General features: G+C 38.8%; 1 protein-coding gene across 7 annotated transcripts in view; it reads right to left on the bottom strand.

Moving 5' to 3' along the window:
- Window positions 1-26,311, bottom strand: part of RBMS3 (RNA binding motif single stranded interacting protein 3) — a 738,234-nt gene that overhangs the window by 219,676 nt on the left and 492,247 nt on the right. For all 7 annotated transcript variants that reach the window (XM_032649773.1, XM_032649775.1, XM_032649779.1 and 4 more), the window contains exons 5-6: window positions 25,999-26,156; window positions 10,818-10,897 (exon numbers count right to left, since the gene is read on the bottom strand). In XM_032649773.1, coding sequence (XP_032505664.1) covers window positions 10,818-10,897; window positions 25,999-26,156 — 238 coding nt within the window. The remainder of the gene's footprint in view (window positions 1-10,817; window positions 10,898-25,998; window positions 26,157-26,311) is intronic.

Below are 26,311 nucleotides of genomic sequence, written 5' to 3' on the forward strand. Positions count from 1 at the left end.
CCATGGATGTAGGACTGCAGATGTGGAGGAACTACATATGCAGAGAACAAACTATAAGTTATACAAGGACTTTCAACTGCAAGAAGGGTTAGTGCCCCAACCCTGGGGGTTGCTCAAGGGCCAATTGTATATCGTGTTAACACTTAATAAATATTGATAATTATCTCCCTGAACTTCTACTTATGTCTCAAAACTAAGCTTCCCTATAGGACTCACCTATTCAGAGCTTTAGGGCACTCTTCATTTCATGGGACAGTGAGCCAGAATGGGGCATCATATATGCTTTAGATATAATCACCTAAAACTCAAGGCTGATATCAGCTTTATAACCTCTTTGAGCTCTTCTAAACCCTAATGATTTTTTTTTAATAACAGCAATTACTGAAAGCAAATATTAGGGTTGAGAGTTAAGAGGTACATATTTGCATGAATTTAGATTACAGTGGTATACTTTTCCTGGCACATTTTAAGGAAACAAATGGTTTGAAATGATATTTGCTTTCTTTAGGTCAAAAATAACGTTCTCTATACCTGCACCCCTATGTTCACAGCAGCACCATTCACAATGGCCAAGACATGGAAACAACCTAAATGTCCACTGACAGATGAATGGACAAAGAAGATGTGGTACATATATACAATGGAATACTACTCAGCCATGAAAAAGAACGAAATAATGCCATCTGCAGCAACACGGATGTAACTAGAGATTATCATACTAAGTGAAGTAAGTCAGAAAGAGAAAGACAAATACCATATGATACCACTTATATGTGGAATCTAAAATATGACACAAATGAACCTATCTACAAAATGGAAACAGACTCGTGGATATAGAGGACAGACTTGTGGCTGCCAAGGGGGAGGGGGTGAGGAGAGGGATGGAGTGGGAATTTGGAGTTAGCAGATGCAAATTATTATACTAGGATGGATAAACAACAAGGTCCTACTATAGCACAGGGAACTATATCCAATCTCCTGGGATAAGCCATAATGGAAAAGAATATAAAAGAGAATGTATATATGTGTATAACTCAGTTGTTTTCCTGTACAGCAGAAATTAGCACAACATTGTAAATCAACTATACTTCAATAAAAAAGGAAAATGTTCTCTGATACCTTATCATCCATCTCCAAAGACTCTCTTTTTGGATGTTTAACAGTCTTCCATTCTAATATATCTTTATGAGAAGGTATAAAGAAACTCTAAAGTCAAAATAATTAACAGGATAGTTTTTCCTATTTGACATACAAGCCACCAAATAATACAAAGAAAGTTAAAAATACGAGAAACTAAGAAATTTCTCCAGAGGCTGTTTATAACGTAATTTAGAAACAGTTTGGACGATATTCAGTTGAAATGAGTTCTATACTAGTCTATTAGTTTTATGTTACTGCTATAACAAATTAACAAAAAACATGGGGGTATATAATAATACAAATTCACTACTTTATACTACTGTAGGTCAGAAGTTTGACACACATTCCACTGGGATAAAATCATGGTGTCAACAGGGCTGAGTTCCTTCCTGGAGGTTTTAGGGGAGAATCCAATTTCTTGTTTTTTTCATATTCCAGAGGCTAGCTGCCCACATTGCTTCATCTTTAAGGCCAGCAGTGGTGGCTCAAGTTCTTCTATTGCATCCCTCTGAGCTCCTGTCCTGTCCCCTCCTCCACTTTTAAGGACCCCTGTGATTACACTGGGCCCACTCAGAATAATTTCCCTACTTTCAGGTCAGTTTATTAGCAACCTTAATTCCATCTGCAACCTTAATTCCTTTGCCATATTCACAGGGAATGGGGATTAGGTCTTAGAGTTCTTTGGGGGAGGAAGGGCATGATTCTGCCTATCACAAGTAGATATTGACTCATTTAACAAATAATTATTGGTACTCTTCTGTGACAGGCATTGGGTTAGATGCTTGAGACATGAACACCAAGGTGCAGTCTTTACATTCAAATAGTTTATGAGTTGTTTGAGGAAAAGGGAAAGATAAACATTAAAGTTTTTTCTTAGAAAAATATACAATCTAATTGGATAAATATGTCTTTGAAATATATGAATTCTAAAAAAAGATCAAAAACATGCCAATATCCTTTGAAAGATTTCTTCTTCTGTAATGAAAAATGACTAAAATAATAAATAAACTAATTGATTCATCATTCATAGGCTTAAAGAGGTAAGAAATCAGAGGAAACAGTTATAAGATAAATGATGGCTGGTTCAGAGCTCTCAATGAGCGTTTTCATTTATATTCCTCTTAAAATATTTTCTTAAACTTTGCAGACTTTTCATTCTAAAAAATTAGATCATAAATAGTGAGCTGTGTACATGGCAGGCTTCTTGATAGTTACGAGCAGAGAGTGGTGAGAATTTAATTCAGGCTACTATCAATTTATCCAAAAATTGGTTAGAATGTATTTTTAAATCAATCCTATTAAGTGAATCTCTAGATGTGGAAATGCACTAAGCACTTAATTATTCAGAGCTTGGTTTCTGTGGCTTGTGTCTTAATTGGTCTTAAGCTACTCAAACCTCTTTGCTTGCTAATAGGACTCATTCGGACAGACACTCATGGTTTAACTACTCATTAGCAATGCTGACAGAAGGCAAAGCCCAACATCATTTTAGGAATAAAATTAAGGCTTTGTAATTTATTTTGTAAGTTTTTTTTTTGGCTGCGCTGTGCGGCATGTGATATTCTAGTTCCCCAACTAGGGATGGAACCGGGGTGCCCTTCAGTCGAAGCGCAAAGTCCTAACCACTGGACCGCCAGGGAATTCCCTTGTAAGTCTTTACTGTGAAATCTTCAATGCAGAAAATTTTTGAAGACCTGAATGGAGTTTTTATTTTACATAAAAATAGACGAAGATGGTTCGTGATTCTGGAGATGTATAGAAAACCTCTTCATCCCTCTTCTCAGTTCCATGAAATTTTGATTAAAAAAAATCAGATTCTGGAGCCAAGTGCAGACTCTAGACAAATTCTGCTACTATTCACTGGTGCTTATACATAATTATAGAAAATATATGACCAGCAAAACATATTGTCCATATCATATTGATTAAACACTACATATTGTATTATATATAATATTATAATAGGAATAATAAGCCAATGCAGTACTTCCTATAGGCAGAGAGAAGTGACTTTATGCCAAAAGGAATAAAAGCATAGACCAAGAAACTCTCTTTTCTGTTTATTCTCAAGATAGTCACATTTTTATGTGAAAAAAGAAAAAAAAAAAAGTACAGCATAGTAATAGTGCCTAACTAGATCCAGTGGCAAGAAGTTAAGATCTAGACATTATTTCAACATAAATCAGGCAATATTATTTTCTGTGCCGGAAAGCAGAATTCATCATTGTCCCATTCAAGAATGAGTTCTTTAAAGAAATAACAATTTGATTACCAGCATAACACCTTGGAAAGCAGTCCTGGAAAATGAGGCTTTTTAAAAAGCAACTAGAATCTTTCTCAATCAAATTAAGTTTCTTTTTCTTGTGAATATGTAGCTCTCTCTCTCTGTATATTTAGATATACAAATGTGTTGTAGAGAATTTTTGTGAGAAATTAAGAAAAGATTTAAAGATTTCTCTCAATGTTTTCCTCCAAGTTTGTTGATGACACAGAAGGTGGGCATCCCCCATACATCCTCAGGAATTCCATTAAAAACAAATATAAGTATGAGGGTTATTCAGTTCATGGAATTGTGCATCAACTTCAAAGAACATTTACTGAGAATCTACACTGAGCTAAACAATAGCACTTGAAGCAACAACAATAATAAAAACAAATAAAACAACTAAACAAAACCCTGGTTCAGAAAACTCAGAATCAAATACATAAACAAAAAATCACTCTTCACCCTCCCTAACCTTCTCCTATGAAGATTAGAACTTTAGGGAAGATCAAGGGAAGAGTGAAGGTTAGTGAGGAAATCTACAACATTGTTGAAAACCCTCCCAACATACTAATCAGAAGACCAAGTTGTTCAACTAAAGATCATTTCACTTCCATCAACTCCAGATGTTCCCACACTGGACCCATTATCAACGGCCACCACTCTACCTTTATCCAAGACCAAAATCTCACAAATTCTTTTCTCTGTGTCATGATTTTCTATGCCCACCCCTCACCTTCACTTTGCTGGCATTATGACTATTTCCTGGGCCCTCATTCTCTCCCCATTTGCATCAATGACCACCTCTTCATGTCTGCAGTTTTTCAAAGGTCAGCCACGTCATGGTGGCACTTCATCCTCATTGTCTTACACATCTCTCTTGCTAAATTTAAACTCCGACTACCATCTGTATAGGATCACTAATATTCACCTTTATCATCCCTAATACATGGTTCATAAATGCTACTATAAATTTTTAAAATAAAGTAATGAAAACAATATATTTGGTCAATGAAATTCACTTCACTACTTAAGCTGTATCTCCCTTCTTCCTCTATGGCCAGAAGTTTTAAATCAAAACATAATTCTCTACCACAATTGCTGGATCACCCTCCTTAATTTGAGTTCCCCCAAATCAGAGCCTGGAACAAAATAGTTTAATTGGGAGCTGAGGCCAGGAAGCAGAAACATAATAGGAAAGGAAAAGAAAGTCAGGGAAGAAAGAAAAGCCAATAAAAGGTGCCTCACTGAGCTTGTTACCATTGTGGGAAACTCCTAGAATCTGCTGACTCTCATTTCCCATTGATTGAGAGTTGTACTAGGGAGTGATAACTCCCCCAAACTTTGCAGAAAACCCATATCAGGTTGAGTGAGGTTTTATAGATTTTTAGATTTTATAGATTTTCCCTGAATTACAACAGTGGAGAGATTTGCTGGATGCTTGATGTGGGATGCTTCCTGGATGCACCCCTCTTCCTCAGCTGTTATCACAGGCAGAGGAGGGCTATAGCACAGGACTCAAAACCCATTCCAATCATGTTTAATCTCCTGAAGATGATCCCCTGTACCCTCTCTATCTGGCCTCTCACTATCCAGATTTCAAAATGTAATAATCTCTGTCACTACCTTCACCGTATCAGGTATGGCTCCATAGAAAGGCTGAGAAATGATTGGCCAAGAACATAGACTTCACAGCCTCTAAGACTCTATTGGCTATGAAGTGGTCAGTTTGCTCTGTGAAATTCACTAATAATACTCCAGCAGTGTTTCACCATGAAGCAACCAACTATGTGTTTGGTAGATAGAAATAATCTAGAAAGCATCACTAACATTAAAGATGAAGAGCTCAACAGAAAGTACCTCCTAAGTACTGCAAAAATCCTCTTACTAACGAGAAATCTAAGGCAACGCCCAGTTGGGGATCAAGGTATTTGCAAAGTTTATTATGCAAATGATGCTTTAGTTTCACAAAGAAGAAAAACTCAGAGTTAGGCAGTGCTTCTCGTGAGTAGAATCAGAGATATATTTTTACTGAACTGTACACGATAATACTTTTCTATTTGCTGCCTTTTACTCAACTATAGTTGCATTTGTGACTTATCAGACTGGTACCACTGAGGAAACACTGCTTGTGAGAGTTGGCAACATTTTCCCTGATAAAAATGTGTCTGTTCCTCAAATATTCAGAATTGTAATCTAAATTTCATTTTAGTACATTGTTGATACATTACTCTGAGGGAAGTTTGAAATTTATGCAAACAACATTAATTTTTTCCATTTTCTTTAAAAAATTATCAGACTGTAAATATTTTTCCTTGAATGCTCCCCTAAATACACATACACATCCAAAGTCCTACACAGTTTTTATTTACATAAACATACAATCGTAAAATTATATATCAAAGGATCAGGGACTTCCCTGGTGGCGCAGTGGTTAAGAATCCGCCAGCCAGTGCAGGGGACACGGGTTTGAGCCCTGGTCCGGGAAGATCCCACACTCTGCAGAGCAACTAAGCCCTTGCGGCACAACTACTGAGCCTGCATTCTAGAGCCCGTGAGCCATAACTACTGAAGCCCACGCACCTAGAGCCTGTGCTCCTCAACAAGAGAAGCTACCGCAATGAGAAGCCTGCGTACCACAATGAAGAGTAGCCCCTGCTCACCACAACTAGAGAAAGACCACGCACAGCAACAAAGACCCAACACAGCCAAAAATGAATTAAAAAAAAAAAAAGGATCAAGAAGGTACATAGTTTATTTTACTGATTAGGAAAACATGATTCATCTGTCCAAATTTCTGTTGATCAGAAGATTTGCTAAAATTGAAAAGATCCCCAAATAGGGTGAGGTCTCTCTCAACCCTTCCCTACTTCTTGGAGTTCAACTGGGATTAGATATAATTATCCAAAGAGTAATAAAATCATACTAAAAGTGGGTTATTCCATTGTCTTCTGAAAAGACTGCTCCACTGATAAGAACGTGTGCTTACAGGCAAAAGCCTAGTTTAAGAGCAAAACGTGATTTCTTTTTCCTCAAAGCAGTCTGAATGTTCTGCTCGTCAATACATGTTCTTAGATGCCGAAGCCTTTCCACGTGGTGCTCCCGGGCTCTTTGAACGTGAGCTTTTCTAGTTCATGCCCTACAGATCCCTGAAGTGCCCAGGAACTTACCCTTTCTGTTAGAGGTTTTAAAATGGAACGCTTTGGGGCTGCACAAGTTGCTGTGCAATTTGTTTTGGAACAAAGAAATGTCTGGGGTCAAGCAAGCAAGCAACTAATGATGCTTCATTTTGTCCAGAAAACATCAAGATCAATATGTACGACATGCGACATTTATGGAACAGTGTTTTCTTTTCCCTCTAGGGGAGGGAGAAAATACCGGATGATCCCTTTCTGCAGAGCAATGACATGACTGACGCTATTTAACATGTCTTTGGCCGCTGCTTCCCACCTGCTGGTAGCAACACGGCCACATGGTCTTAGTTAATTTCCTGTACCTCACATACCAGAATTCGAATAATTAGATTTTTTTTGATGTATATCTAGTTTCAATGATCCAGGTAGCCAAAATCTGGGGACAACGTTATAATTCAAAGTGAACAGAGCTAGTTCTGGGAGGCTATAATAGGCATTAACAATCCATGATGTATTCATTAAAATTAAATCTGTTATGAACAAATTGGAGGAACTCAGAGAGAGAAAGCCTGATCAATGTCAGAGTTTTGGGTTGATGTAGATTTTTATCTTGTTCTTCTATAGAAATGACACAGGATGGGATTTGGAAACTAGATCATCATCTCAGGAAAATAATGAACTTTGCATTTACTTTAAGAGGAATCACTGTCAAGAGTGACAGAACAAAAATGGCACATTTCCCCAAGTTATCTCTAATGAAGAAGGAAGGGATGTGAATATGGTACTGATTTCTCTCTGCTTGCTTAGAGGGAGGTTAGAAGCAAGGCTCACTCTTTTCCACAGCTGTCTTAGGGTCTGAAAGATCTTAGGTCATTTTTGGATCCTTGTGGGTCTCTCGTTCACACAACCTTAAAGCACTGCATTGAAACCATCCATGTGCTGCTCTAAAAACCCACAAATTTCTGAATTCAAAATGCCAAATCTTGATAAAGTGAAACACTGAGGTTTTTACAATTTTTTAAAGTTCTATTTTAATTGCAAGTGGTCAGATCAATTATAGATGATTTTAATTAGCACCCACAAGCAAGGACCATCTCTCTAAAGCTACATTAGTATTTAAAAAGTTAGGAATTCATCACTTCTTTTGAAAATATCAAAGGATTCACTAGATATCAGGGCTCATTGTGACATCCTACTCACATGCCTCAAGATGGAACAGAAAATAGAATTAAGGTATGAGTTTCTGAAAATAAGACTTCAACCATCTACAAGAAATAAGCAATGAGGACCAAGAAAGGCAAACAGCATGCATGCAAGTTTAATTATCCCTGTTGTGACGGAGTAAATGAACCCAGCAGTCATTTTACTTCAGTGATTTCCAAAATACCAGCCTCTTGCATTATGTCATTTTATTCCACACCAAATTTAAATATCAAAGATTATGTATCTTTAGGTTGCTTCCATGTCCTGGCTATTGTAAACAGTGCTGCAATGAATGTTGGGGTGCATGTGTCTTTTTGAATTATGGTTTTCTCTGGATACAACCTAAATATCCATTGAAAGATGAATGGATAAAGAAGATGTGGTACGTATATACAATGGAATACTACTCAGCCATAAAAAAGGATGAAATAATGCCATCTGCAGCAACATGGATGGACCTAGAGATGATCATACTAAGTGAAGTAAGCCAGCGAGAAAGACAAATATAATATGATATCATTTATATGTGGAATCTAAAAAAAATGATATAAATGAACTTATTTACAAAACAGAAACAGACTCACAGACATAGAAAACAAACTTATGGCTATCAAAGGGGAAGGGGGAGGGATAAATTAGAAGTTAGATTAACATATACACACTACATGGTATATCTATATGTTTTTATCTATATATAAAATAGATAACCAACAAGGACCTACTGTATAACACAGGGAACTGTACTCAATATTTTGTAATAACCTATAAGGAGAAAGAATCTGAAAAGAATATAAATATGTATGAATATATATATATGTAAAAGAATATATATAACTGAATCACTTTGCTGTACACCTGAACTAATATAACATTGTAAATCCACTATACTTCACTAAAAAAATTATGTCTTCGGTTAGCATTTGAAGCCTTTATTAAACTCTATTTGACTTCCAAAGTAAGCATAAACAAGCAAATTCAAGTATTGACGATGACCGATATTGTATATTCAATTTAATTATGTTGAAGGCTAATCTCAGAAGCATAAAGTTGTATCTCTTAAGAGTTTTTAACTGAGTGTAATTATTCTGCCTCTCATGGTCCCACGAGATAAAAGTGAGAGAGAAACCCATAACTAAGTTCTTGCTATTCACAATGTTCTCACTGGGTTGTAGCTATGATATTAGATAGGTTGATATCACAGCCTTCTTATTCAAGGAAGGATGCTCAGATCTTTGGGGGACTTGTAGTAACTTTATTTGTCCTTAGCATTAAATTCTATTAGTCAGCTGTATGTTCTATGGGTTAACCTAAAACAATTTCAAATCAATCAGGTCAAGAAGGATTTCACTGTCTTTTTCCAAAAAGGAAGAATCATAAAAAACTGAGACTTGTATTAAAACTTCAATCAACAATAATTTCCACCTATTTTGTTCATAACCATGTAATTCACGTCTAGTTTGAATGCCTTCTATATAGGTGGCCATCTGTTGGATTAAAATAAGATGAATAAGGGGAAAATCCTTTAACAATGCAATTCCTTTACTCAGTGATGGGTCTGAGCAGAGTGTCTTAAAATGTCCTTTATGCTAAGAGAAAAAAAAAAGTATTTCTCTTAAAATGCAAGGGCAGCTGACATGCTGAGATGAAAACTGCTAACTCTTTTCTCAACAACACCATATGTCTCCAATTGGATCATAATGCAGCCGGTTCTCAAGGGAATGTCACACATGGAAACTAACCAAATTGAGGTACAACTTCACTGCCGCTCGTGATTAACCGGGGGCCCTACTTTGGGATTTTCCAGATCATCCAAGTGTCAGTCTGAAGGGCCTTTCTCCTTTCCCAACATCCTCCCAAAACTGAGTGAGTCATAAAAGGAACCTGATCCCCCCACAAAAATATTTCTCTTTTTGTTCAGACTTCCTTTTCTATATAACCTCAATATACTTTAAGGAACCAAAATGCTCAACCCCTGAACTCTTTAGCCATGGGTTTTAAATAGTAGATACTTCATGTAGCAGACACTACAGAGAGGCAGCTTAAAATCATCAAAAGGAAAAATATTGTAAGACTGAAGAATTTCACATATTTTCTCCTGAGAATCACGGAAAATCGAAAAGCAACAAATAAACCAACGTGTATAGTCAGATATTTCCTTATCTATTTGTTATAAATTTTTTTAGAACTTCACTCAACCTTTAATATTTTTATGCATGAGTAAGATATATTTTTTCTTCCAGTTTTATTGACATATGAGTAAGATATATTTTTTAATTTATTCACTTAATATTCAATACTTTTCATATATACTACTTCCAAATTAATATCATGTTGAGGTATTTCTAGCTCATATCCTGATACATGTGATGTAGTCAATTCTTTTACATTGACTATAATTCTTAATAGCATAAAGTTATACCATCTTATAACGCGTGTCAAATCTTAAGAATTTTGCCTTTGGAAATGTGAAATGCCCTGAGGTAGCCTAGATTGGCGCTTCCTAGACTATCTCTGATGCATGGACAGCTTAAAATAAATTCAATGTGCATTTGATATTTTTGTAAAATATGAAGTTATGCACTAAGATTTCATGATAATGTCATATTGCTATAAAAGTTTCTAAATGCTTACTCTCCTTTTCTGTACTCTTCTTGTCATGGACTGGTAAGAAACGTCTGTCAACTGGCCTCAATCTATGGATGCCACTGTCATTTTATTTATAATATATCACCGTTTAGGTATGTTACAAATTAGAAATCAGGATACCAATATTAATGATAGGAGTCACAAACTTTCTTCACTTCGAGTGCATTTTAACCTATTCTTTGCTATGTTTTTCTTCTAATTCACTTTAGGGAATTAGCAGCAGAGATTCAAAAGACAGGCCAAAGAACAATCACCAAGAAACTTTTGGTAGTTTTGAGAAAGATGCGTTGTTACATAGTATTAAAAAATATATATTTTTAAAGGCAAAAATTTCCCTCCCAGTGGCCAACCATGGGCTTTCCTATATACTCATTCTGATAACAGCAATGAGCCTAGATATTATTTAATGATTACTTTATGGTATTTCTTACCTGGGATGCCTGGTGGTGTTTTCAGATATTTTCCATTAAAATGTTGAATCACCACTTCACATTTTTCAGTAGACTCCATTCTGGGAAAAGAAGTAAACAGGGGATCATATGCTTTCATGAAGTTGTACATATCCAGGAAAAATAAATTAAAAAGAAAAGGAAATTAAGAAAACCATAGAAAAGCTTGATTTCAGAATTTTACCAGAACCGCCAACTGTTGCCATGACCACCATGACCAGGTGGATAGAACATCACAAACCCATCACTACTAAGAGCATCACTTACTCTACTAAATGTTGCCACCGTGGACGGCGCTGTGCAGAGTCATCACCCAGACGTAATCCTGAGGCATTATCTTACTTAATCCATACAGCAATGCTTGGCACTTGAAAGTGCTCAATAAATGTGTGTTGAATGTCTGAGTTAGCAAACCGGAGAGGCAGGTCTCGTTATTGCCTTTCACACTAGTGAGGGCAGCAAGGCTTAGTGACATGAACCACCTTGGCAGTTAAGTGGCGGAGGCGGGCTTTTACCTGAGGCCTGGGTGACACCAACCTGCACAGGAACTACTAAGCTGTACCTCAAGGGTCTCCACAAAACAAGGGGAGGGGATGCATTGCGTTTAAACAACTGGCGGCCTACAGGAGATTCACGCAGTGGTGTTGTCAGCAGCATCATGACGGCTTTATTGAAAACCCACTGGGTGAGAGATAAAAGGGAGTTATTTGGGGTCCCAAATGTGGGAGGAGAACATATATACACAAACCTCAGGTCCTGAACTTTCTTAATTTTCAATCTCAGACAATCTTCTATTTTTTCGAACTAGGTATCAATATTCCTAGACTGGGTTTCTTGTGCCAAGTTTTGGCATCTCAGATACAAGCTAATGAATAACATTCGGGGCCATAGCATCATACTGTCAACATTAGCAGTGTTGCTCTCCCCTAAGTAGAACAGTATCAGCAACATTTTCTAAATAGTAACTATATCTGGACTTTATTATTTTGTAAAAGAGTGTGGAAGATAAAAATTAAAGGGTCAACTGTGATCAAAAGAAATTAATTCCCACAAACGGTACACTAGAGGAAAAACGGGCTTAAGAAATGGCACACATACATATAAAAGAATGTGTATGAAATGTGTGAAATTTTTTGTCTAAAAGGCAAAGTGTATAATTTTGGATTTTCTGCTCTGTTATTAATATGAACTTTCTTGGAATGGAGCCCTTTGACACAATTTGTAAAACTTTCTTACATCCAAATTTTATGTGTGTTTTCATATTCATATTACATGCAGAGAAAAAAAGAAAAGGAAAAAAAATATATATATAAGCAAATGCCAAATAAGTTATATATTTATTACACCGAGAGGAATTCAAATGTGAGAGGAATTGCAGAAGCCAGGAAAACTCTGAGAAGTGGGCACAGGAGGACAGAAAAGCCTTTGCAGAAGTAACTAGGGTAGGGGCCAGGCTGGGAGGGGGCAGGCTGTGTCCTTGTAGATGGGGTAGAGTGAGTAGAGCACTGTGGCCCAGTGGAAGGTTCACTCAGGGAAACTCTTGGAGATAAGCTGAGGGGTGCAGGCAAGAGCATCTGAGTTACCAGGTTAAGAAATTTTTTTTTTTATTGAAGTATAGTTGATTTACGATGTTGTGTTAGTTTCAGGTGTACAGCAAAGTGATTCAGTTATACATACATATATATCTATTTTTTTTTCAGATTCTTTTCCCTTATAGGTTATTACAAAATATTGAGTAGAGTTCCCTGTGCTACACATTAGGTCCTTGTTGGTTACCTATTTTATATATAATAGTGTGTGTATGCCAATCCCAAGCTCCTGATTTATCCCTACCCCCATGTTTCTCCTTTGGTAACCATAAGTCTGTTTCCTAAGTCTGTAAGTCTTTCTGTTTTGTAAATAAGTTCATTTGTATCATTTTTTTTTTTTAGATTCCACATATAAGTGATATCATATATTTGTCTTTCTCTGTCTGATTTACTTCAGTTAGTATGATAATCTCTAGGTCCATCTGTGTTGCTGCAAATGGCACTATTTCATTCCTTTTTATGGCTGAGTAATATTCCATTGTGTATGTATATACCACATCTTCTTTATCCATTCATCTGTCGATCGACATTTAGGTTGCTTCGATGTCTTGGCTACTGTAAATAGTGCTATGAACACTGGGATATATGTACCTTTTCAAATTACGGTTTGCTCCAGATATATGCCCAGGAGTGGGATTGCAGAATCATATGGTAGCTTTATTTGAAGATGGTTTCAAAAGCACGTTCCATCTGGGGAGCTATAATTACCTTATGACTCAAAACAAAACATTTTCCAATGTACATTCCTAGGAAGCATGGGAAAGATGCACATTTTTTCTGTATTGATAAGATGGTGAAGCAGAGCAGGACCAATGTCAGGGGTACACATGCAGTACCAGAGTCCTGTGCTTAGAAAAATCTTGCACTTGATTTAAAGTTCTGCTGTCACCATCCTGACATTCTTAATATGTTTTAAACAAGGGGTCTTGTATTTTTAATTTTCACTAGATCCCACAAATTACATAGCTGGTCCTAATATGACAAGAAAGCACAGGAAACTAATCTGACGTTAATAGGTTAATGTTCATTTATTAGATGCCCATTGGATCTACCTAGTGTTATTTTGAAGAACATCTGAAGAGTGACTCTTGTGTCGAAATTCAAAGCTAAAACTCTTTAAGCTTAATAATACCCACTTTTAATAAATAAAAATAAAAACAAAAATAGCATTTTATTCACTGCTTAATCACAAATACCCCCAAATCAGAGGATATTTGGATTAGAAAGATAAGATGAATTGTTTCCCATTCCAAATATTGAGGAGCAGCTAAGTATAATTTTGCTAACTCCTTCACATTTTCTTTCCAGAGGAATCTTTTACATCTTCCAACTTGTTATTTTTTAATTAAAAAAAATAAATTTATTTATTTACTTCTGGCTGCATTGGGTCTTCGTTGTGGTGTGCGGGCTTCTCATTGCGGTGGCTCTTCTTGTTGTGGGACATGGACTCTAGGCACGTGGGCTTCAGTAGTTGTGGCATGTGGGCTCCAGTAGTTGTGGCACGCAGGCTCAGTAGTTGTGGCTCGCGGGTTCTAGAGCACAGGCTCAGTAGTTGTGGCGCATGGGCTTCGTTGCTCCACGGCTTGTGGAAATCTTCCTGGACCAGCGCGTGAACCCGTGTCCCCTGCATTGGCAGGTGGATTCTTAACCACTGTGGCACCAGGGAAATCCCTTAATTTTTTTTTAACTAGGAAACTTCCATTTCTAGGAACAAAAGAATTCAAATTCTGCTCTTTCTCTTTTCCCAAAGGACCCACTATCCATTGTCTCTTAGGGAAGATAACCTTCCCTCCTAGCAGAGACATGAATGGGAGAGGAAATGTGCGTCCTTAATTACTACAGATGTTGCTTTATGGAATTTTGATTCCAGGAGAGCTATGGAATGAAAAGCTTATGCCCCAGGGCCCCCTCCCTGTTCAGTTGCTCTCTGGGTACTCATCTAGATAAAAGGCAGTTAAGAATCTAAAGCTTGCTTGCCAGAGTCCTACAAATCAAACCCTTCCCCTTTTGTCTTTAAAACGACACGGAATTCTAAACGCACACTGAAACTGGATGGGGGATAGCGTGTGTGTGCTTGGTGGCTTCATCTCATCCATCCACCTAAAACATTTTTGTCCTGGTTTGAAAGCCTCATATCTTCCCTTTTGGATTCTAGTACGATCATCTTTTGTTAAGACTGGTTTACAGCCCCACCAAGCCTAGTGGGGGCCATTTCTGTGAACACCAGACAGCAGCGTAGAGTGTTCACTCTGGCTTCATTCAGATTTAACTAAGTATATGTCTGCAGGAGCCTTTAGAGACTCTCATCTCTGAAAGAATAAATGCAATAAAAGTCTGTTTTCTGTAGCTGCCAGTGCTTAGTTTCAAACCATGTTATGTGGCATCACCCGGCAGTGACAATTTCATTTTAATACACAGGGCACATTTTAACAAGGCCAAGCCATCCCAGCAAAGAGGGAAATCGAGGAGCTGCCGAGGGGAAAGGCTCAGAGTGAGACCCATGGAACTCTGGGGGAGAGACTGCATTTGAATGGCCACGTTAGCAAGAATGTGACCATTTTCTTCTCCAGTTTCACAATTAGCCTATTTGAAATGCCAGCCCAAGCTATCTGCAATCTGGCATGCGCTCCACTTGAAACTGACACTAATATTATCAAGTGGGTCTGAAAAGGCAGCGTGCCAGACAAAGCTGCCTTTCCATGGCCCCTTCAGATGGGCCACTGAATCCCTACAACTGCACTCATTCTTTCTAGGCGGTACCTGAACCCTCTCACATCCCTCAGAAGAGCTCGTGTGCCTGGCCAACCATTCACCCGACAATGCGATGCATTAATTAGGTTCCTACAACGCTCCAATCATTGTATAAAGTCTCAGGGTTTTCTGTTAGGTCTGATGTTTAAATACAAACGTGCATTAAAGGTCCTGTTTGACATTCTTTCTTGTCTCTGTGCCTAGGAACCTGGCTTCAGTCATTCGAAATGCACCACTGAATTGTGATTTAGAGAACATTTCTTTTTTACAACAGCTACTAATAGGTGCTAGTTTCATAGCCAATACAATCCCCATGGGCAAATTACACCAGATGAGAGCCTGATCCAATACCGGGAGAATGTTCTGGGTCAGACTTAACACACAGAGGTGGCAAAGTATTGTGTACAACGATTTGCAGCCTACCTGTCTCACCTCCATGGAGAATCTCTCAGTTTATGATCTTAAATCAATAAGCATGATTACGCTCATAGTTAAAACAAATCCACCCTGTCATTTATGATGCTTAATGAAAGGTTTCCACTATTGTGAAATTTTTGTGGTTTTGCAATCACAGGCTCTGTACAAATTATTGGCAACTTAGAACATACAGCTTTGCAAGCCATTCATCCTCGCTTCCGGTAAGATTTGCTGAAAGTGTCAACATGAAAAGATTTTGTAAAAAACAAATTATGTCATTGACTTCGCAATCCATGGTAACAGAAGGAATAATACTGAACTTCAGCAAGAAAGAGGAGTGAAGGAGTTGAATTTTCTCAGTTTTTGCAATTTGTTTTCTTCCTTCGAGGTGCTTGACATCTTTAGGAGACAAGTGTCATAAATGCAAATTAGGGCAGTAGACTGGCCTTCCTACCACCTCCCTTTGCAGAAACTCTGACATTTTGGTGGCCCCTTGCTTAGCACTGAAGCACATTCCTCTTATGAAATGGAGCTATGGACAATATTTGGTTCATGAAAACCCACTCCAAAACTTTAGAATCACATATATTCAGGACTGGAAATACCAACTTCTACATGGTACAGAGGAAGAAAATAACACCAGAAAGCAGTGGCTTCTCTAAAGTTGAGTTGGTGGAGAAGCCTGCAACGGAACATTTGTCCGTTGACGCTGAGTTCGTTGGCTTGTTTGGAAGGGATGGGGCTCCACTGCTGGCCTCCTGTCATCACTCCTGATTTCCTGCCCTGATCTGCTTTCATCTGTGTTGAAGCTGGATGGGGCCAGCCATCTCCATTTCATTCAGCCATGATTAACTAGAGTAGGTGTTCTCAGAAATGGAGATTATACCCTGATATGATATAACAAGAAGGGCACTTCACCTGTGTGGTATTCTTTCGAGAACTTAGACATAACATGGATCCCATCATGAACTAAACATCGAAAAATGCAGACCTGGAGACATTTTCCAGGATACCTGGCTGGGACTACTCATGGAAAACAAGGAAAGTCTGAGATACTGTCAGAGACCAGAGCAAACTGATGAGAAAAACCACCAAATGCAAAATGGTACCAGGGATTGGATTCTGGAACGAAAAGAGGATATCAATGGAAAAATTGGTGAAATTCCAATGAAGTCTGGAGTTTGGTTAATAATAATGTACTGATGTCAGTTTCTTAATTCTGACAAATATGTCATGGTAATGCAAAGGGTTAACAATGGGGAAAACTGGATGTAGGGTGTACAAAACCTGTGTATTACCTTTGTAACTTTTCTGTAAAACTAAACTTATTCCAAAATAAAAAAGCTTATTTTTAAAATGATGGTACACTAAAATTATCAGGGAACTATTTTTTAAAAATATCAGTGTCTGGGCCCCAGCTCAGGAGATTCTGACTTAATTGCTTTAGCATGAAGTCTAGGCACATATTTTTGAAAGCTGCCGAGGTGATGCCAGTGTGCAGTCAGGGTTGAAAACCACTGTTCTGGAGTTCTCTGTCAGGTGCCCCAAACTGGAAACCATGGGCCAAATCCAGCCTTCACGAATGTTTTGCTTGGGCTGCAAAGAGTTTTTGAAAAATTTGAAATGGTTGTCAACATTTAGAGATTGGGAGACTTCACATGAAAAGTTGAATTTCTGATTCCTCTTGAAAGATGCGATGAAAGACGAGATAAGGTGTTTTCTGCATGGCAACTATGGTATAACAAAAATAAATTTGATCTCTGTCCTTGGTTCCTAGCACAGAACTCCTAAAACTCTGGGGATTTCCCGAGTGAAAGGAACATCTTCTGTTATTTGTAATGGATCACTTTTGACTATACCTGAGTTTCTGTTAATGAGGTGATTCAAGGTGAGACCCCTAGATAGCTTCAGAATAGGGCTGGTCACCAGAAAGACCAAAGAATTAGAGGGCTGGAGCTGTCAGGCCCACTCTTCAGTGTCTGGGGATGGGTGAGGGGCTGGAGATTTGAGTGCAACCACCAAGAGCCAATGATTTAATCAATGGCGCCTATATGATGAGACCTCCATTCAAACCACTGAACAACAGGGTTTGGAGAGCTGATGGGTAGGTGGGCACATTGATGTGCTGGGAGGGTGGGACACCTAGAGAAGGCAGAGAAGCTCTGAGCCATTCTCCCACCCCCTTCCTTACCCTATGCATCTCTTTCATTTGGCTGTTCCTGAGCTGTATCCTTTATGACATACAGGGAAATATTTAAGTGTTTTCCTGAGTTCTGTGGATAGTTCTCGTGAATTTTCAAGCCTGAGGGGTGTCAAGGGAACCCCTGAATTTGTAGTGGGTGGGGCAGAATTGTGGGTAGCCTGGTACCCCATTTGTGGTGGTGTCTGAAGTGGGGACACTCTTGTGGGACTTAGCCCTTGAACCTGTGCAGCCTGATGACAATTCTGAGTAGTTAGTGTTAAAACTGAAATGAATTGTTGGACACCCAGCTGGAGTCAGAGAACTGGATAATTAGTATGGAAAAATGACACATATTCAATGTCACAAAAGTCCACATATTTGGTGTCAGAAATGATGTCAGAAAAAAGACATCACGGCAAAGTTACTCTAGATTTGAGCAGTTGTTTTCTGTAAACAGAGCCAGTCTGCCATCATTCCAACCTACCTGTATCCATTGCCAGTCTGAAGGAGAAGGAGCGGGTGGTATTTATTGCTGACTTTGCACTGCTTTCTATTTCTACTTTTTAATAGTGGAGTCAAGAGGAAAGAAAATTAGTTCACTCATCCATGTGTGCTGATGTTTTCTGCTTAGCCCTCCCCCATACGCCTTCTCTGCTCTGCTCTATGCCCCAAAGAAGTGACCCTTCCATGGACTGTATCACCTTTGCTCTGTTACTTGATGGTTTTTATTGGTGTCACCACTGGAGGCCTGGTGGAAACAGAGAGAGATCTGGCTGGTCCTCCTCATTCTCTCTGCTTTGGCACCACGTCTGTCTGGCAAGGGTTACATCCCTCCCTGTCTACAGCGCCTCTAGGTGGCCCCTCCTCCAAGGCTCTGGGTCTCACTGGGCTCTGGGCACATGGCTTCACCTGCTGTCTGCTCTCAGGGGTAAAGGCTTCCTTCTGTGGCTCATCTCTGGGTATCTCAGCATCCCTTCATCCGTCCCCTTAACTCTGCCCACACTTCTGTAAATACTCCTCCATGCTAGCCTCTTCAGTTGGATCATTTGTGGTGAAACTATGTTTCTAGCCAGCACTTTGATGGCTACATCATAAAAGTATCAATACCCAAGGAACAAAATGATCTCTGAGGCTGTGTATTTCAAGAAAAATGTAAGAAAAAATAAGTTTACTTACACTTAGTCTGGGAACTGCTTCTTTCAGACTACCTACCTACCCCCAGCAGACATCCTTGTCTGGATGCATCATAATCTAAATCTATCTTTTAACCATAGATTAATTGTGTTCAAAGAGAATTTGGTAAAGAAATGGAAAAACATTCAATTCAAAAATTAAAGCTGAGATAAAGAAGGAATCAATAAGTATAATATGTTCAGGTATAGAAAAATCTCACCATTCATTGCAACTGGAACTCATTTGATCACTTTTAATCAGTCTCTTTGAGCTGTAGCCATATTTCATTCATTACTAGATATTACTATCTATTACATTTCTCTTCTTTTTTCTATAATATATCAACCTTGCCTTTTTTCTGTTTCCCAAATATGAGGAACTGGCCCCAGCTTAGCTCTCTTTCTCTCTTTTCCTCTGCTGGGACAGCTCCTTTCCCTCTCCAGGCCCACCAGGTAGTCTCATGCTGGTTTCTTCTTATCATGTGCATCTTAGGTTAAATGCAGTCTCCTCAGAGGGCTTTCCTGTCCTTTACCTCAGACCTCTCATTTTGTCACATTCTCTATAGCACCCCTATGCTTTATTTTGTTTTCATAGCACTTTAGTTATTTGATATTAATTGTTGATACTCATTATTTACTATTTTATGTTTGATGACATACTTACTGTGTCCCCAATCCAGTAGAATGCCAGTCAATTAAAGCAGATACTTGTGTGTGTGTGTGTGTGTGTGTGCACATCTCTAATTGTCACATGTAGAATAATTACTGGCACATTACTAGTGCCCACATATTTACTGGGTGAACTGAATGAATGCATGGATGAATACATTTTACAGGACTTCCCTGGGCGCAGTGGTTAAGAATCTGCCTATCAATGCAGAGGACACGGGTTTGAGCCCTGGTCCGGGAAGATCCCACATGCCATGGAGCAACTAAGCCCGCGAGCCACAACTACTGAAGCCCGTGCGCCTAGAGGCCGTGCTCCGCAACAAGAGAAGTCACCACAACGAGAAGCCCGTGCACTGCAAGGAAGAGTAGCCCCTACTTGCCGTAACTAGAGAAAGCCTGCGCGCAGCAACAAAGACCCAATGCAGTCAAAAATAAATAAACAAACAAATAAGTAAATAAATAAAATCAAGATGTCAGTACTCTGTAATGACCTATATGGGAAAAGAATCTAAAAAGGAATAGATATATTTATATGTATAACTGATTCACATTGCTGTACATCTGAAACTAACACAACATTGTAAATCAACTATACTCCAATAAAAATTTAAAAAAATATATACATTTTACATATAAGGAAGGGAGGCTAAAAGAGTTTAAGTAACTAGTCCAAGAATACAGATAGGAAGAACAGAACTAAGATGAAAACTAAGTTATTTCTGACCATAAAGCCATATTTATAACCACACGGATACAGATGGATGTTAGGTTGGTCCAATTCATAGAAAGCAGAGCATGTATGAAAGATATTAAATAAAAGAGGCTCACATGTGCCCTCCAAATGATATTTCGAAGTCTTTCTCTTTATTGGCGGGAAGCCAACAACCTACCTGAAATCCCCACAGCCTTCAGGGCCCAAGAGTCCCTGTCATGGTTTGTACTTAGGGCAAGCACAGGGTAAAGAGATCTTACAGACCCTGAGCACAGGGAATGGCCTCTATTTCCAATTGCAAGGTAACAAAGTTCTCCAATTTCAGTTTCACAAGGATAAATAATATTCAGAACTCTCCTCCCATCCCACGGAGGGCTGACTTTGGAATAACACCATTCCAATTTCAAAATAATAGAACAATAAACTGTATGTTTTTTCTCCTTTTCTAAGTTTTTATAAAAGCATGTATACAGAAAGATTGAAGACCAGGGGATTTCAGAATAATAGATTATTCAATGCAATTTAATTCATTTGTTTGTTTGGTTGACAGGTTGGTTGGTTTGTTTGGGTTTTGAAAACCAGGGCTCCTAATACACGGAAAAGAAAGTAGAGTGATCTGCCTTCTCTAGCCATGACCATGACTTTCTGATGTTAAAAGACAGAAAGACAAACAGACAACATAAAGAAACGATGAAGATAAACACATAAAACAAGAATAAAGATAAAGAAGCTACAGGGTGGACCAGGGGTTTTCTCTTTAGTGGATCACATCTGCTGGCAATTGAGAGAGGAATTAAAATTACTAAAAGGAATAACAGTCCACCTTCTTTTCAATCTCAGCAAACACAGTTGTAACCTGTTTCTGTGCAAACACAGCTGTAGTTTGGTGGTTACTAATCACTAAGTTTATTTACATTTTAGAGATTTTCTTTGCTCACATTTGATTTCCTAGTTCCATGCATTTGAGACAGTAATGGCAAATGAATTGCCAAAACATCAAGGGAGAAATATTAACACAACATTTCTTAAAGATGGATTTAAGGTAGATATGAATCGAAACACATTCCAAACAATAAAATCACATTTAGATAGGCTTGATGGTCATTTTAAAGCATCATATAGTTGCCTACAAAGAAAGTATTGGCATTTGCCTTATAATTTAAAAATTTTCTATATTTTCTTTATGCTTATTCTGAATCTGAGTTCTCTTTCTATTTCGGGAGGTGGGAGAAGATAGGCAGCAAGAAATGTCAGGCAGTGGAAAGTAAAGAATAAAATTGTAACGATATTTAAAGTAATTAAAAGAAAATACAAAAATAATATTTTAATTAATTTTTAATAATCAGCCTGATATTTGTCTTCCTGTAACTGTGATTAATTTTTTTACTTAGTGAAAAGAAAGAAGCACTGAAATGATTTATTTGGAAAACTTGCCCATTTGGTAGGGAGTGGTAGAACACTGCCCAGATGTTAAAAGTCATTCAAACAAAACTCCATGAGAATCAAATTAAGAGTACTGAAGAGAGGTGAAAAAAACTACAGAATACAAAGGTCTCTGTGCTCAGCGGTCTCTCACGCCCTTTAGCTCACCAGGGGACAGTAAATGCATTGCTTAAAGAGGTTCTATGTTCCCAGATGTTGAAGCTGGAGTAATTGTGAACGCTTACCCTCATCCCTTCTCCACTTTGGGTCATTCTTTACCGGCCTCTCATAACACTCGTTCAATGTGATTTTTGTTAGACAAACGGTCTTATGTTTCTGGGAATGGGAAATGGATAACGTGAACATGCAGTCCTGTCCCTCCAGACTCAGGCTGATTTATGCTCTGATCCTCATGCTGGAAGGCAAGGTAGTCTGTTGGCATCCGCGAGCTCTGCAGTAGTGGGTCTGACTGTCAGCATTCCCACCATAAACTTTTGTTTTTCAGGGTTTATGACTTGGCTATAAAATGCTGCCTGCAGGGGGGTGGATCTTACAAAACTGTTTTATGTTACGAGAGGAAAAAAATAATAATAAAATAAAATGAAAGTCTGTAATTTCAGACACCATCTAGTGCTTCTGGAACGTTAAAAAGCCTGTAATTGTGCTGTCTCTGCACCCTACTGGCATTCAAATCAATGCTTTGAAGTTCAGTGGTTTAAATATAAAACGAAGATACCACCTTTACTTTGAAGAGGTGATTTTCAAAGAAGATGAATATAGCTTACAAGTAAAATAATAATGGAGGTTTTCTTTTGAGTCAAAGGAATTTCAGGATCTCTTGCACATGAACCAAGAACCACACCGGGGATTTTGTCCCAAGATGGCAGTGCAGAAAGACCCTGAGCTCACCTCCTCTCACGAGCACACCAAAATTACAACTATTTACAGAACAACTATCAATGAAAAAGACTAACTTAACAGAAAAGATCTTCCACAACTAAAGATATATCATTATTTGTTTGATTATAGCCCTTGTGATCTTGAGAACATGGGCTTATGTTCACCTATACCCGAACCTATAAGTGGGTTCTCCTGCTTATCTTCTGTGAGATATTGTACAGGATTTTAAACTTCTTTTGCCTTCATTTTTTCTATAATTGTAAAATGTGAATATAATAATATAACAAAAACAATAATAATTAACTCAAAAAGCCAAAAAGAAAAAAAAAGGAGGAACCACAATGAGACAGGTAGGAGGGGCAGAGTCATGGTATAGTCAAGACCTGTGCCCCCCCACCGCCAACCCCAGTGTGTGAATCACTAAGGGGAGGATAATTACAACTGTAGAGGTTCTCCCCAAGGAGCAAGGGGTCTGAAACCCACATCAGACTCCCCAGGCTGGAGGTCCTACACTGGGAAGACGAGCCCCTAGAACGTTTGGCTTTGAAGGCCAGTGGGGCTTACTTTCAGGAGACCCAGAGGGCTGTCGGAAATAGAGACTCTACTCTTAAAGGAGGCACACAAAATTTCACACACTCCGTGAACGAGGGCAGAAGCAGTAATTTGAAAGAAGCCTGAGTCAGACCCACCTGCTAATCTTGGAGAGTCTCCTGGAGAGACAGGAGGCAACTGGGACTCCCCCTGGGGACAGAGATGCTGGCAGCAGTCATTTCTGGGAGCTCGTTCTGCCATAATAACACTGGTGCCGGAAAGTGCCATCGTGGAATCCTCCCTCTAGTTTATTAGCCTCAGGACCCAGCTCCATCCCCACCCACCAGTCTGTTGGCACCAGTACTGGGACAGGCAAGAATGTGGAGAAAAGGGAACTCTTGTACACTATTGTGGGCATATAAATTAGTGCAGCCACTGTGGAAAAGAGAATGGAGAGTCCTCAAAAAACTAAAAAGAGAAATACCATGTGTTTTAGCAATTCCACTAGTGTATATATCAGAAGAAAACGAAAACATTAATTCAAAAAGATACATGCACCCCAATGTTCATAGCAGCATTGTTTACAATAGCCAAGACATGGAAACAACCTATGTGTCTATCAACAGATGAATGAATAAAGAAGTTGTGTATATATGTTGTTTTTTTTATATTACATTCATTAATTTTTGTTTTGTTTTGTTTTGTTTTTTTTGCAGTACGCAGGCCCTCTCACTGTTGTGGCCTCTCCTGTTGCGGAGCACAGGCTCCGGACGTGCAGGCTCAGCGGCCATGGCTCACGGGCCCAACCGCTCCGCGGCATGTGGGATCTTCCTGGACCGGGGCACGAACCCGTGTCCCCTGCATTGGCAGGCGGACTCTCAACCACTGCGCCACCAGGGAAGCCCACATTCATTAATTTTTTTATTGAAGTATAGTTGATTTACAATGTTGTACCAATCTCTGCTGTAGAGCAAAGTGACTCAGTTTTACATATATATATTGATACATTCTTTTTTTTAATATTCTTTTCCATTATGGTTTATCCCAGGAGATTGGATTATAAATTGTGTGTATATATAATGGGTGGATCCTAATCGAATCTGACTGACGCCCTTTTAAGAAGAGATTAGGAGCAAACACAAAGGGCAGACCATGTGAAGATATGGGAAAAGAAGGCCATCTACAAGACACAGAGAGGACACCAAACCTACTGCCACCTTGATCCTGGACTTCTAGCCTCTAGAATTGGGAGAAAATAAATGTCTGTTGTTTAAAGTCACCCAGTCTGTTGAATTCTGTTATGGTAGCCTGAGCAAACTAATATATCCATACTTTGTACCAAAAATCTTTTGTTTAAAAAACAAAGAACAAAACATAGATCTTCTTAGAAAATGTGTTCTCTTGATGAATCTGAAACATGTTCCTTTCTCAGCAGGAGCATAAATGAAGGAGAAACTAATTTGTTAGAGAGGTTTTGCGGGGCAGGAGGTGGGTGCTGAGCCAAAGGTGTGTGCACGCAGTGTGAAGTGGAGCATGACAGGCATTTAGTGCCTTCTGCACTGGCTAGGCCTCCAATAGCCGGCTGTACAGTCTCCAAGAATGAGTAAGTTGGACAATTTCAGAGACCCAGGTGTTGCAATTAGCTCTGCCTTGACCATGACAATCAACAGTTAACAATGTTCTGAAAACTTGAATGCCTCATGCATGCATTCAAGTCTGGGAGATGTTTTTCATTCTGCTGACTTCTCTTCAAATCTTCAGACCTGTATCCTGCATACGTCTCCCGGTCTAGTATGTGTAGAACATTGTGGGGAATAAGAAGAATTTTAAGACATGGTCCATGACCTCAAGGAAGTCAAGTTAGAGATCAGTTGATCAATGCATTTTCATATCTTTCCAAGTGGGTTCACGGAGGTTGGTTTGGGATGGTTTTTCCAATGATGGCAGGGTTCCCCATAGGGGGAAACACCTGCCTGCAAGGGGCTGCCTTCCAGATGACATTAACATCCATCCATTCATTCATGTTGAGTCTGCTCAAGACCTCAAGACGCATAAACACACCCAACCGTGGAGACACAGCTTTTCCTTTTCTTCTTTGTTATTGAGCAGTTTCGGTTTCCCTGTAGTTTCCTTAACTTTGTTTCTTCATGAAAGCACAGCAGGTACCACCATTTTAACTCCATTCCTGGCTGAGATCCTCTTTTGTAAACATTCTCTTAAAGTTAAAAAGAAAACTACTCATCTTTTTCCAACAATGAGAAAAGTGCAATTTGTTCTTTTCTGTTTTGTTTAAAACATCAAAAACACACAGTCAGGGCCTCTTAAATGCAAATGCCCTCTTCACCTCCCCTTAAATTTCTGAGTTCCTTGAGACTACCCAACAGTTCCTGTTTCTCGAAATCTTTCCTCTCTTCTCTCTTCCCCTGACTGAGAAATTCTACCATCTTGCTCTTTAGAAATCAATGCTGAAACATGTGGATGCTTTGTTCACCCCATGGGGTCTTTAGCTCTGGGGTGCTGGGCATTTATTATCCCTAGTAGAAACTGACAGCATCTGATTTTGTTGATCTACAGGCATAGAGAGGACTGGGAAGGGGTTATGCATACCATTATGACTTGAGACAGATATAAACATTCTATGTACAGATTTTAGCAAGAACAACATATTTCTAGTTACATTGGAATTCTCTGACTCAAAGCAAAGATACAGTCAGTTTGATAAGCTACTTTTCTTTGAATATTCTATATTCCAGCACTCTTGTAAGTGCTAGAAAGGGATGGAATTAAAGGGAATACAAGGAAAGAGCAGGTGTTTTACCTGGCAAAGCCAACGCCTCTGCTGACTCCATTAGCATCTCTTAGTATCCTTGTGGAAATGACATGTCCAAATGGTTTCAGCATAGTCTCAAGCTCCTGTTCATCCATAGAAATGGGGAGATTTGAAATATATAGGTTTGTTGGGTCTTGCTCTTGTTGCTAAGGGAAAAAAGAAACACATGCAGTAAGTTCTGAATATTGAGAAACATTGCAGAAATTTATACATTTTGCTTACACTGCCATCTAGATTCCAATCTCTAGCATGCTCTTGGAAGTTCTTTCAGTAAGGGTGGTATTTCTTTTCACTGAATTCC

Source organism: Phocoena sinus, chromosome 11 (assembly GCF_008692025.1).
Source record: "Phocoena sinus isolate mPhoSin1 chromosome 11, mPhoSin1.pri, whole genome shotgun sequence".
In the NCBI taxonomy this organism is placed as follows: domain Eukaryota; kingdom Metazoa; phylum Chordata; class Mammalia; order Artiodactyla; family Phocoenidae; genus Phocoena; species Phocoena sinus.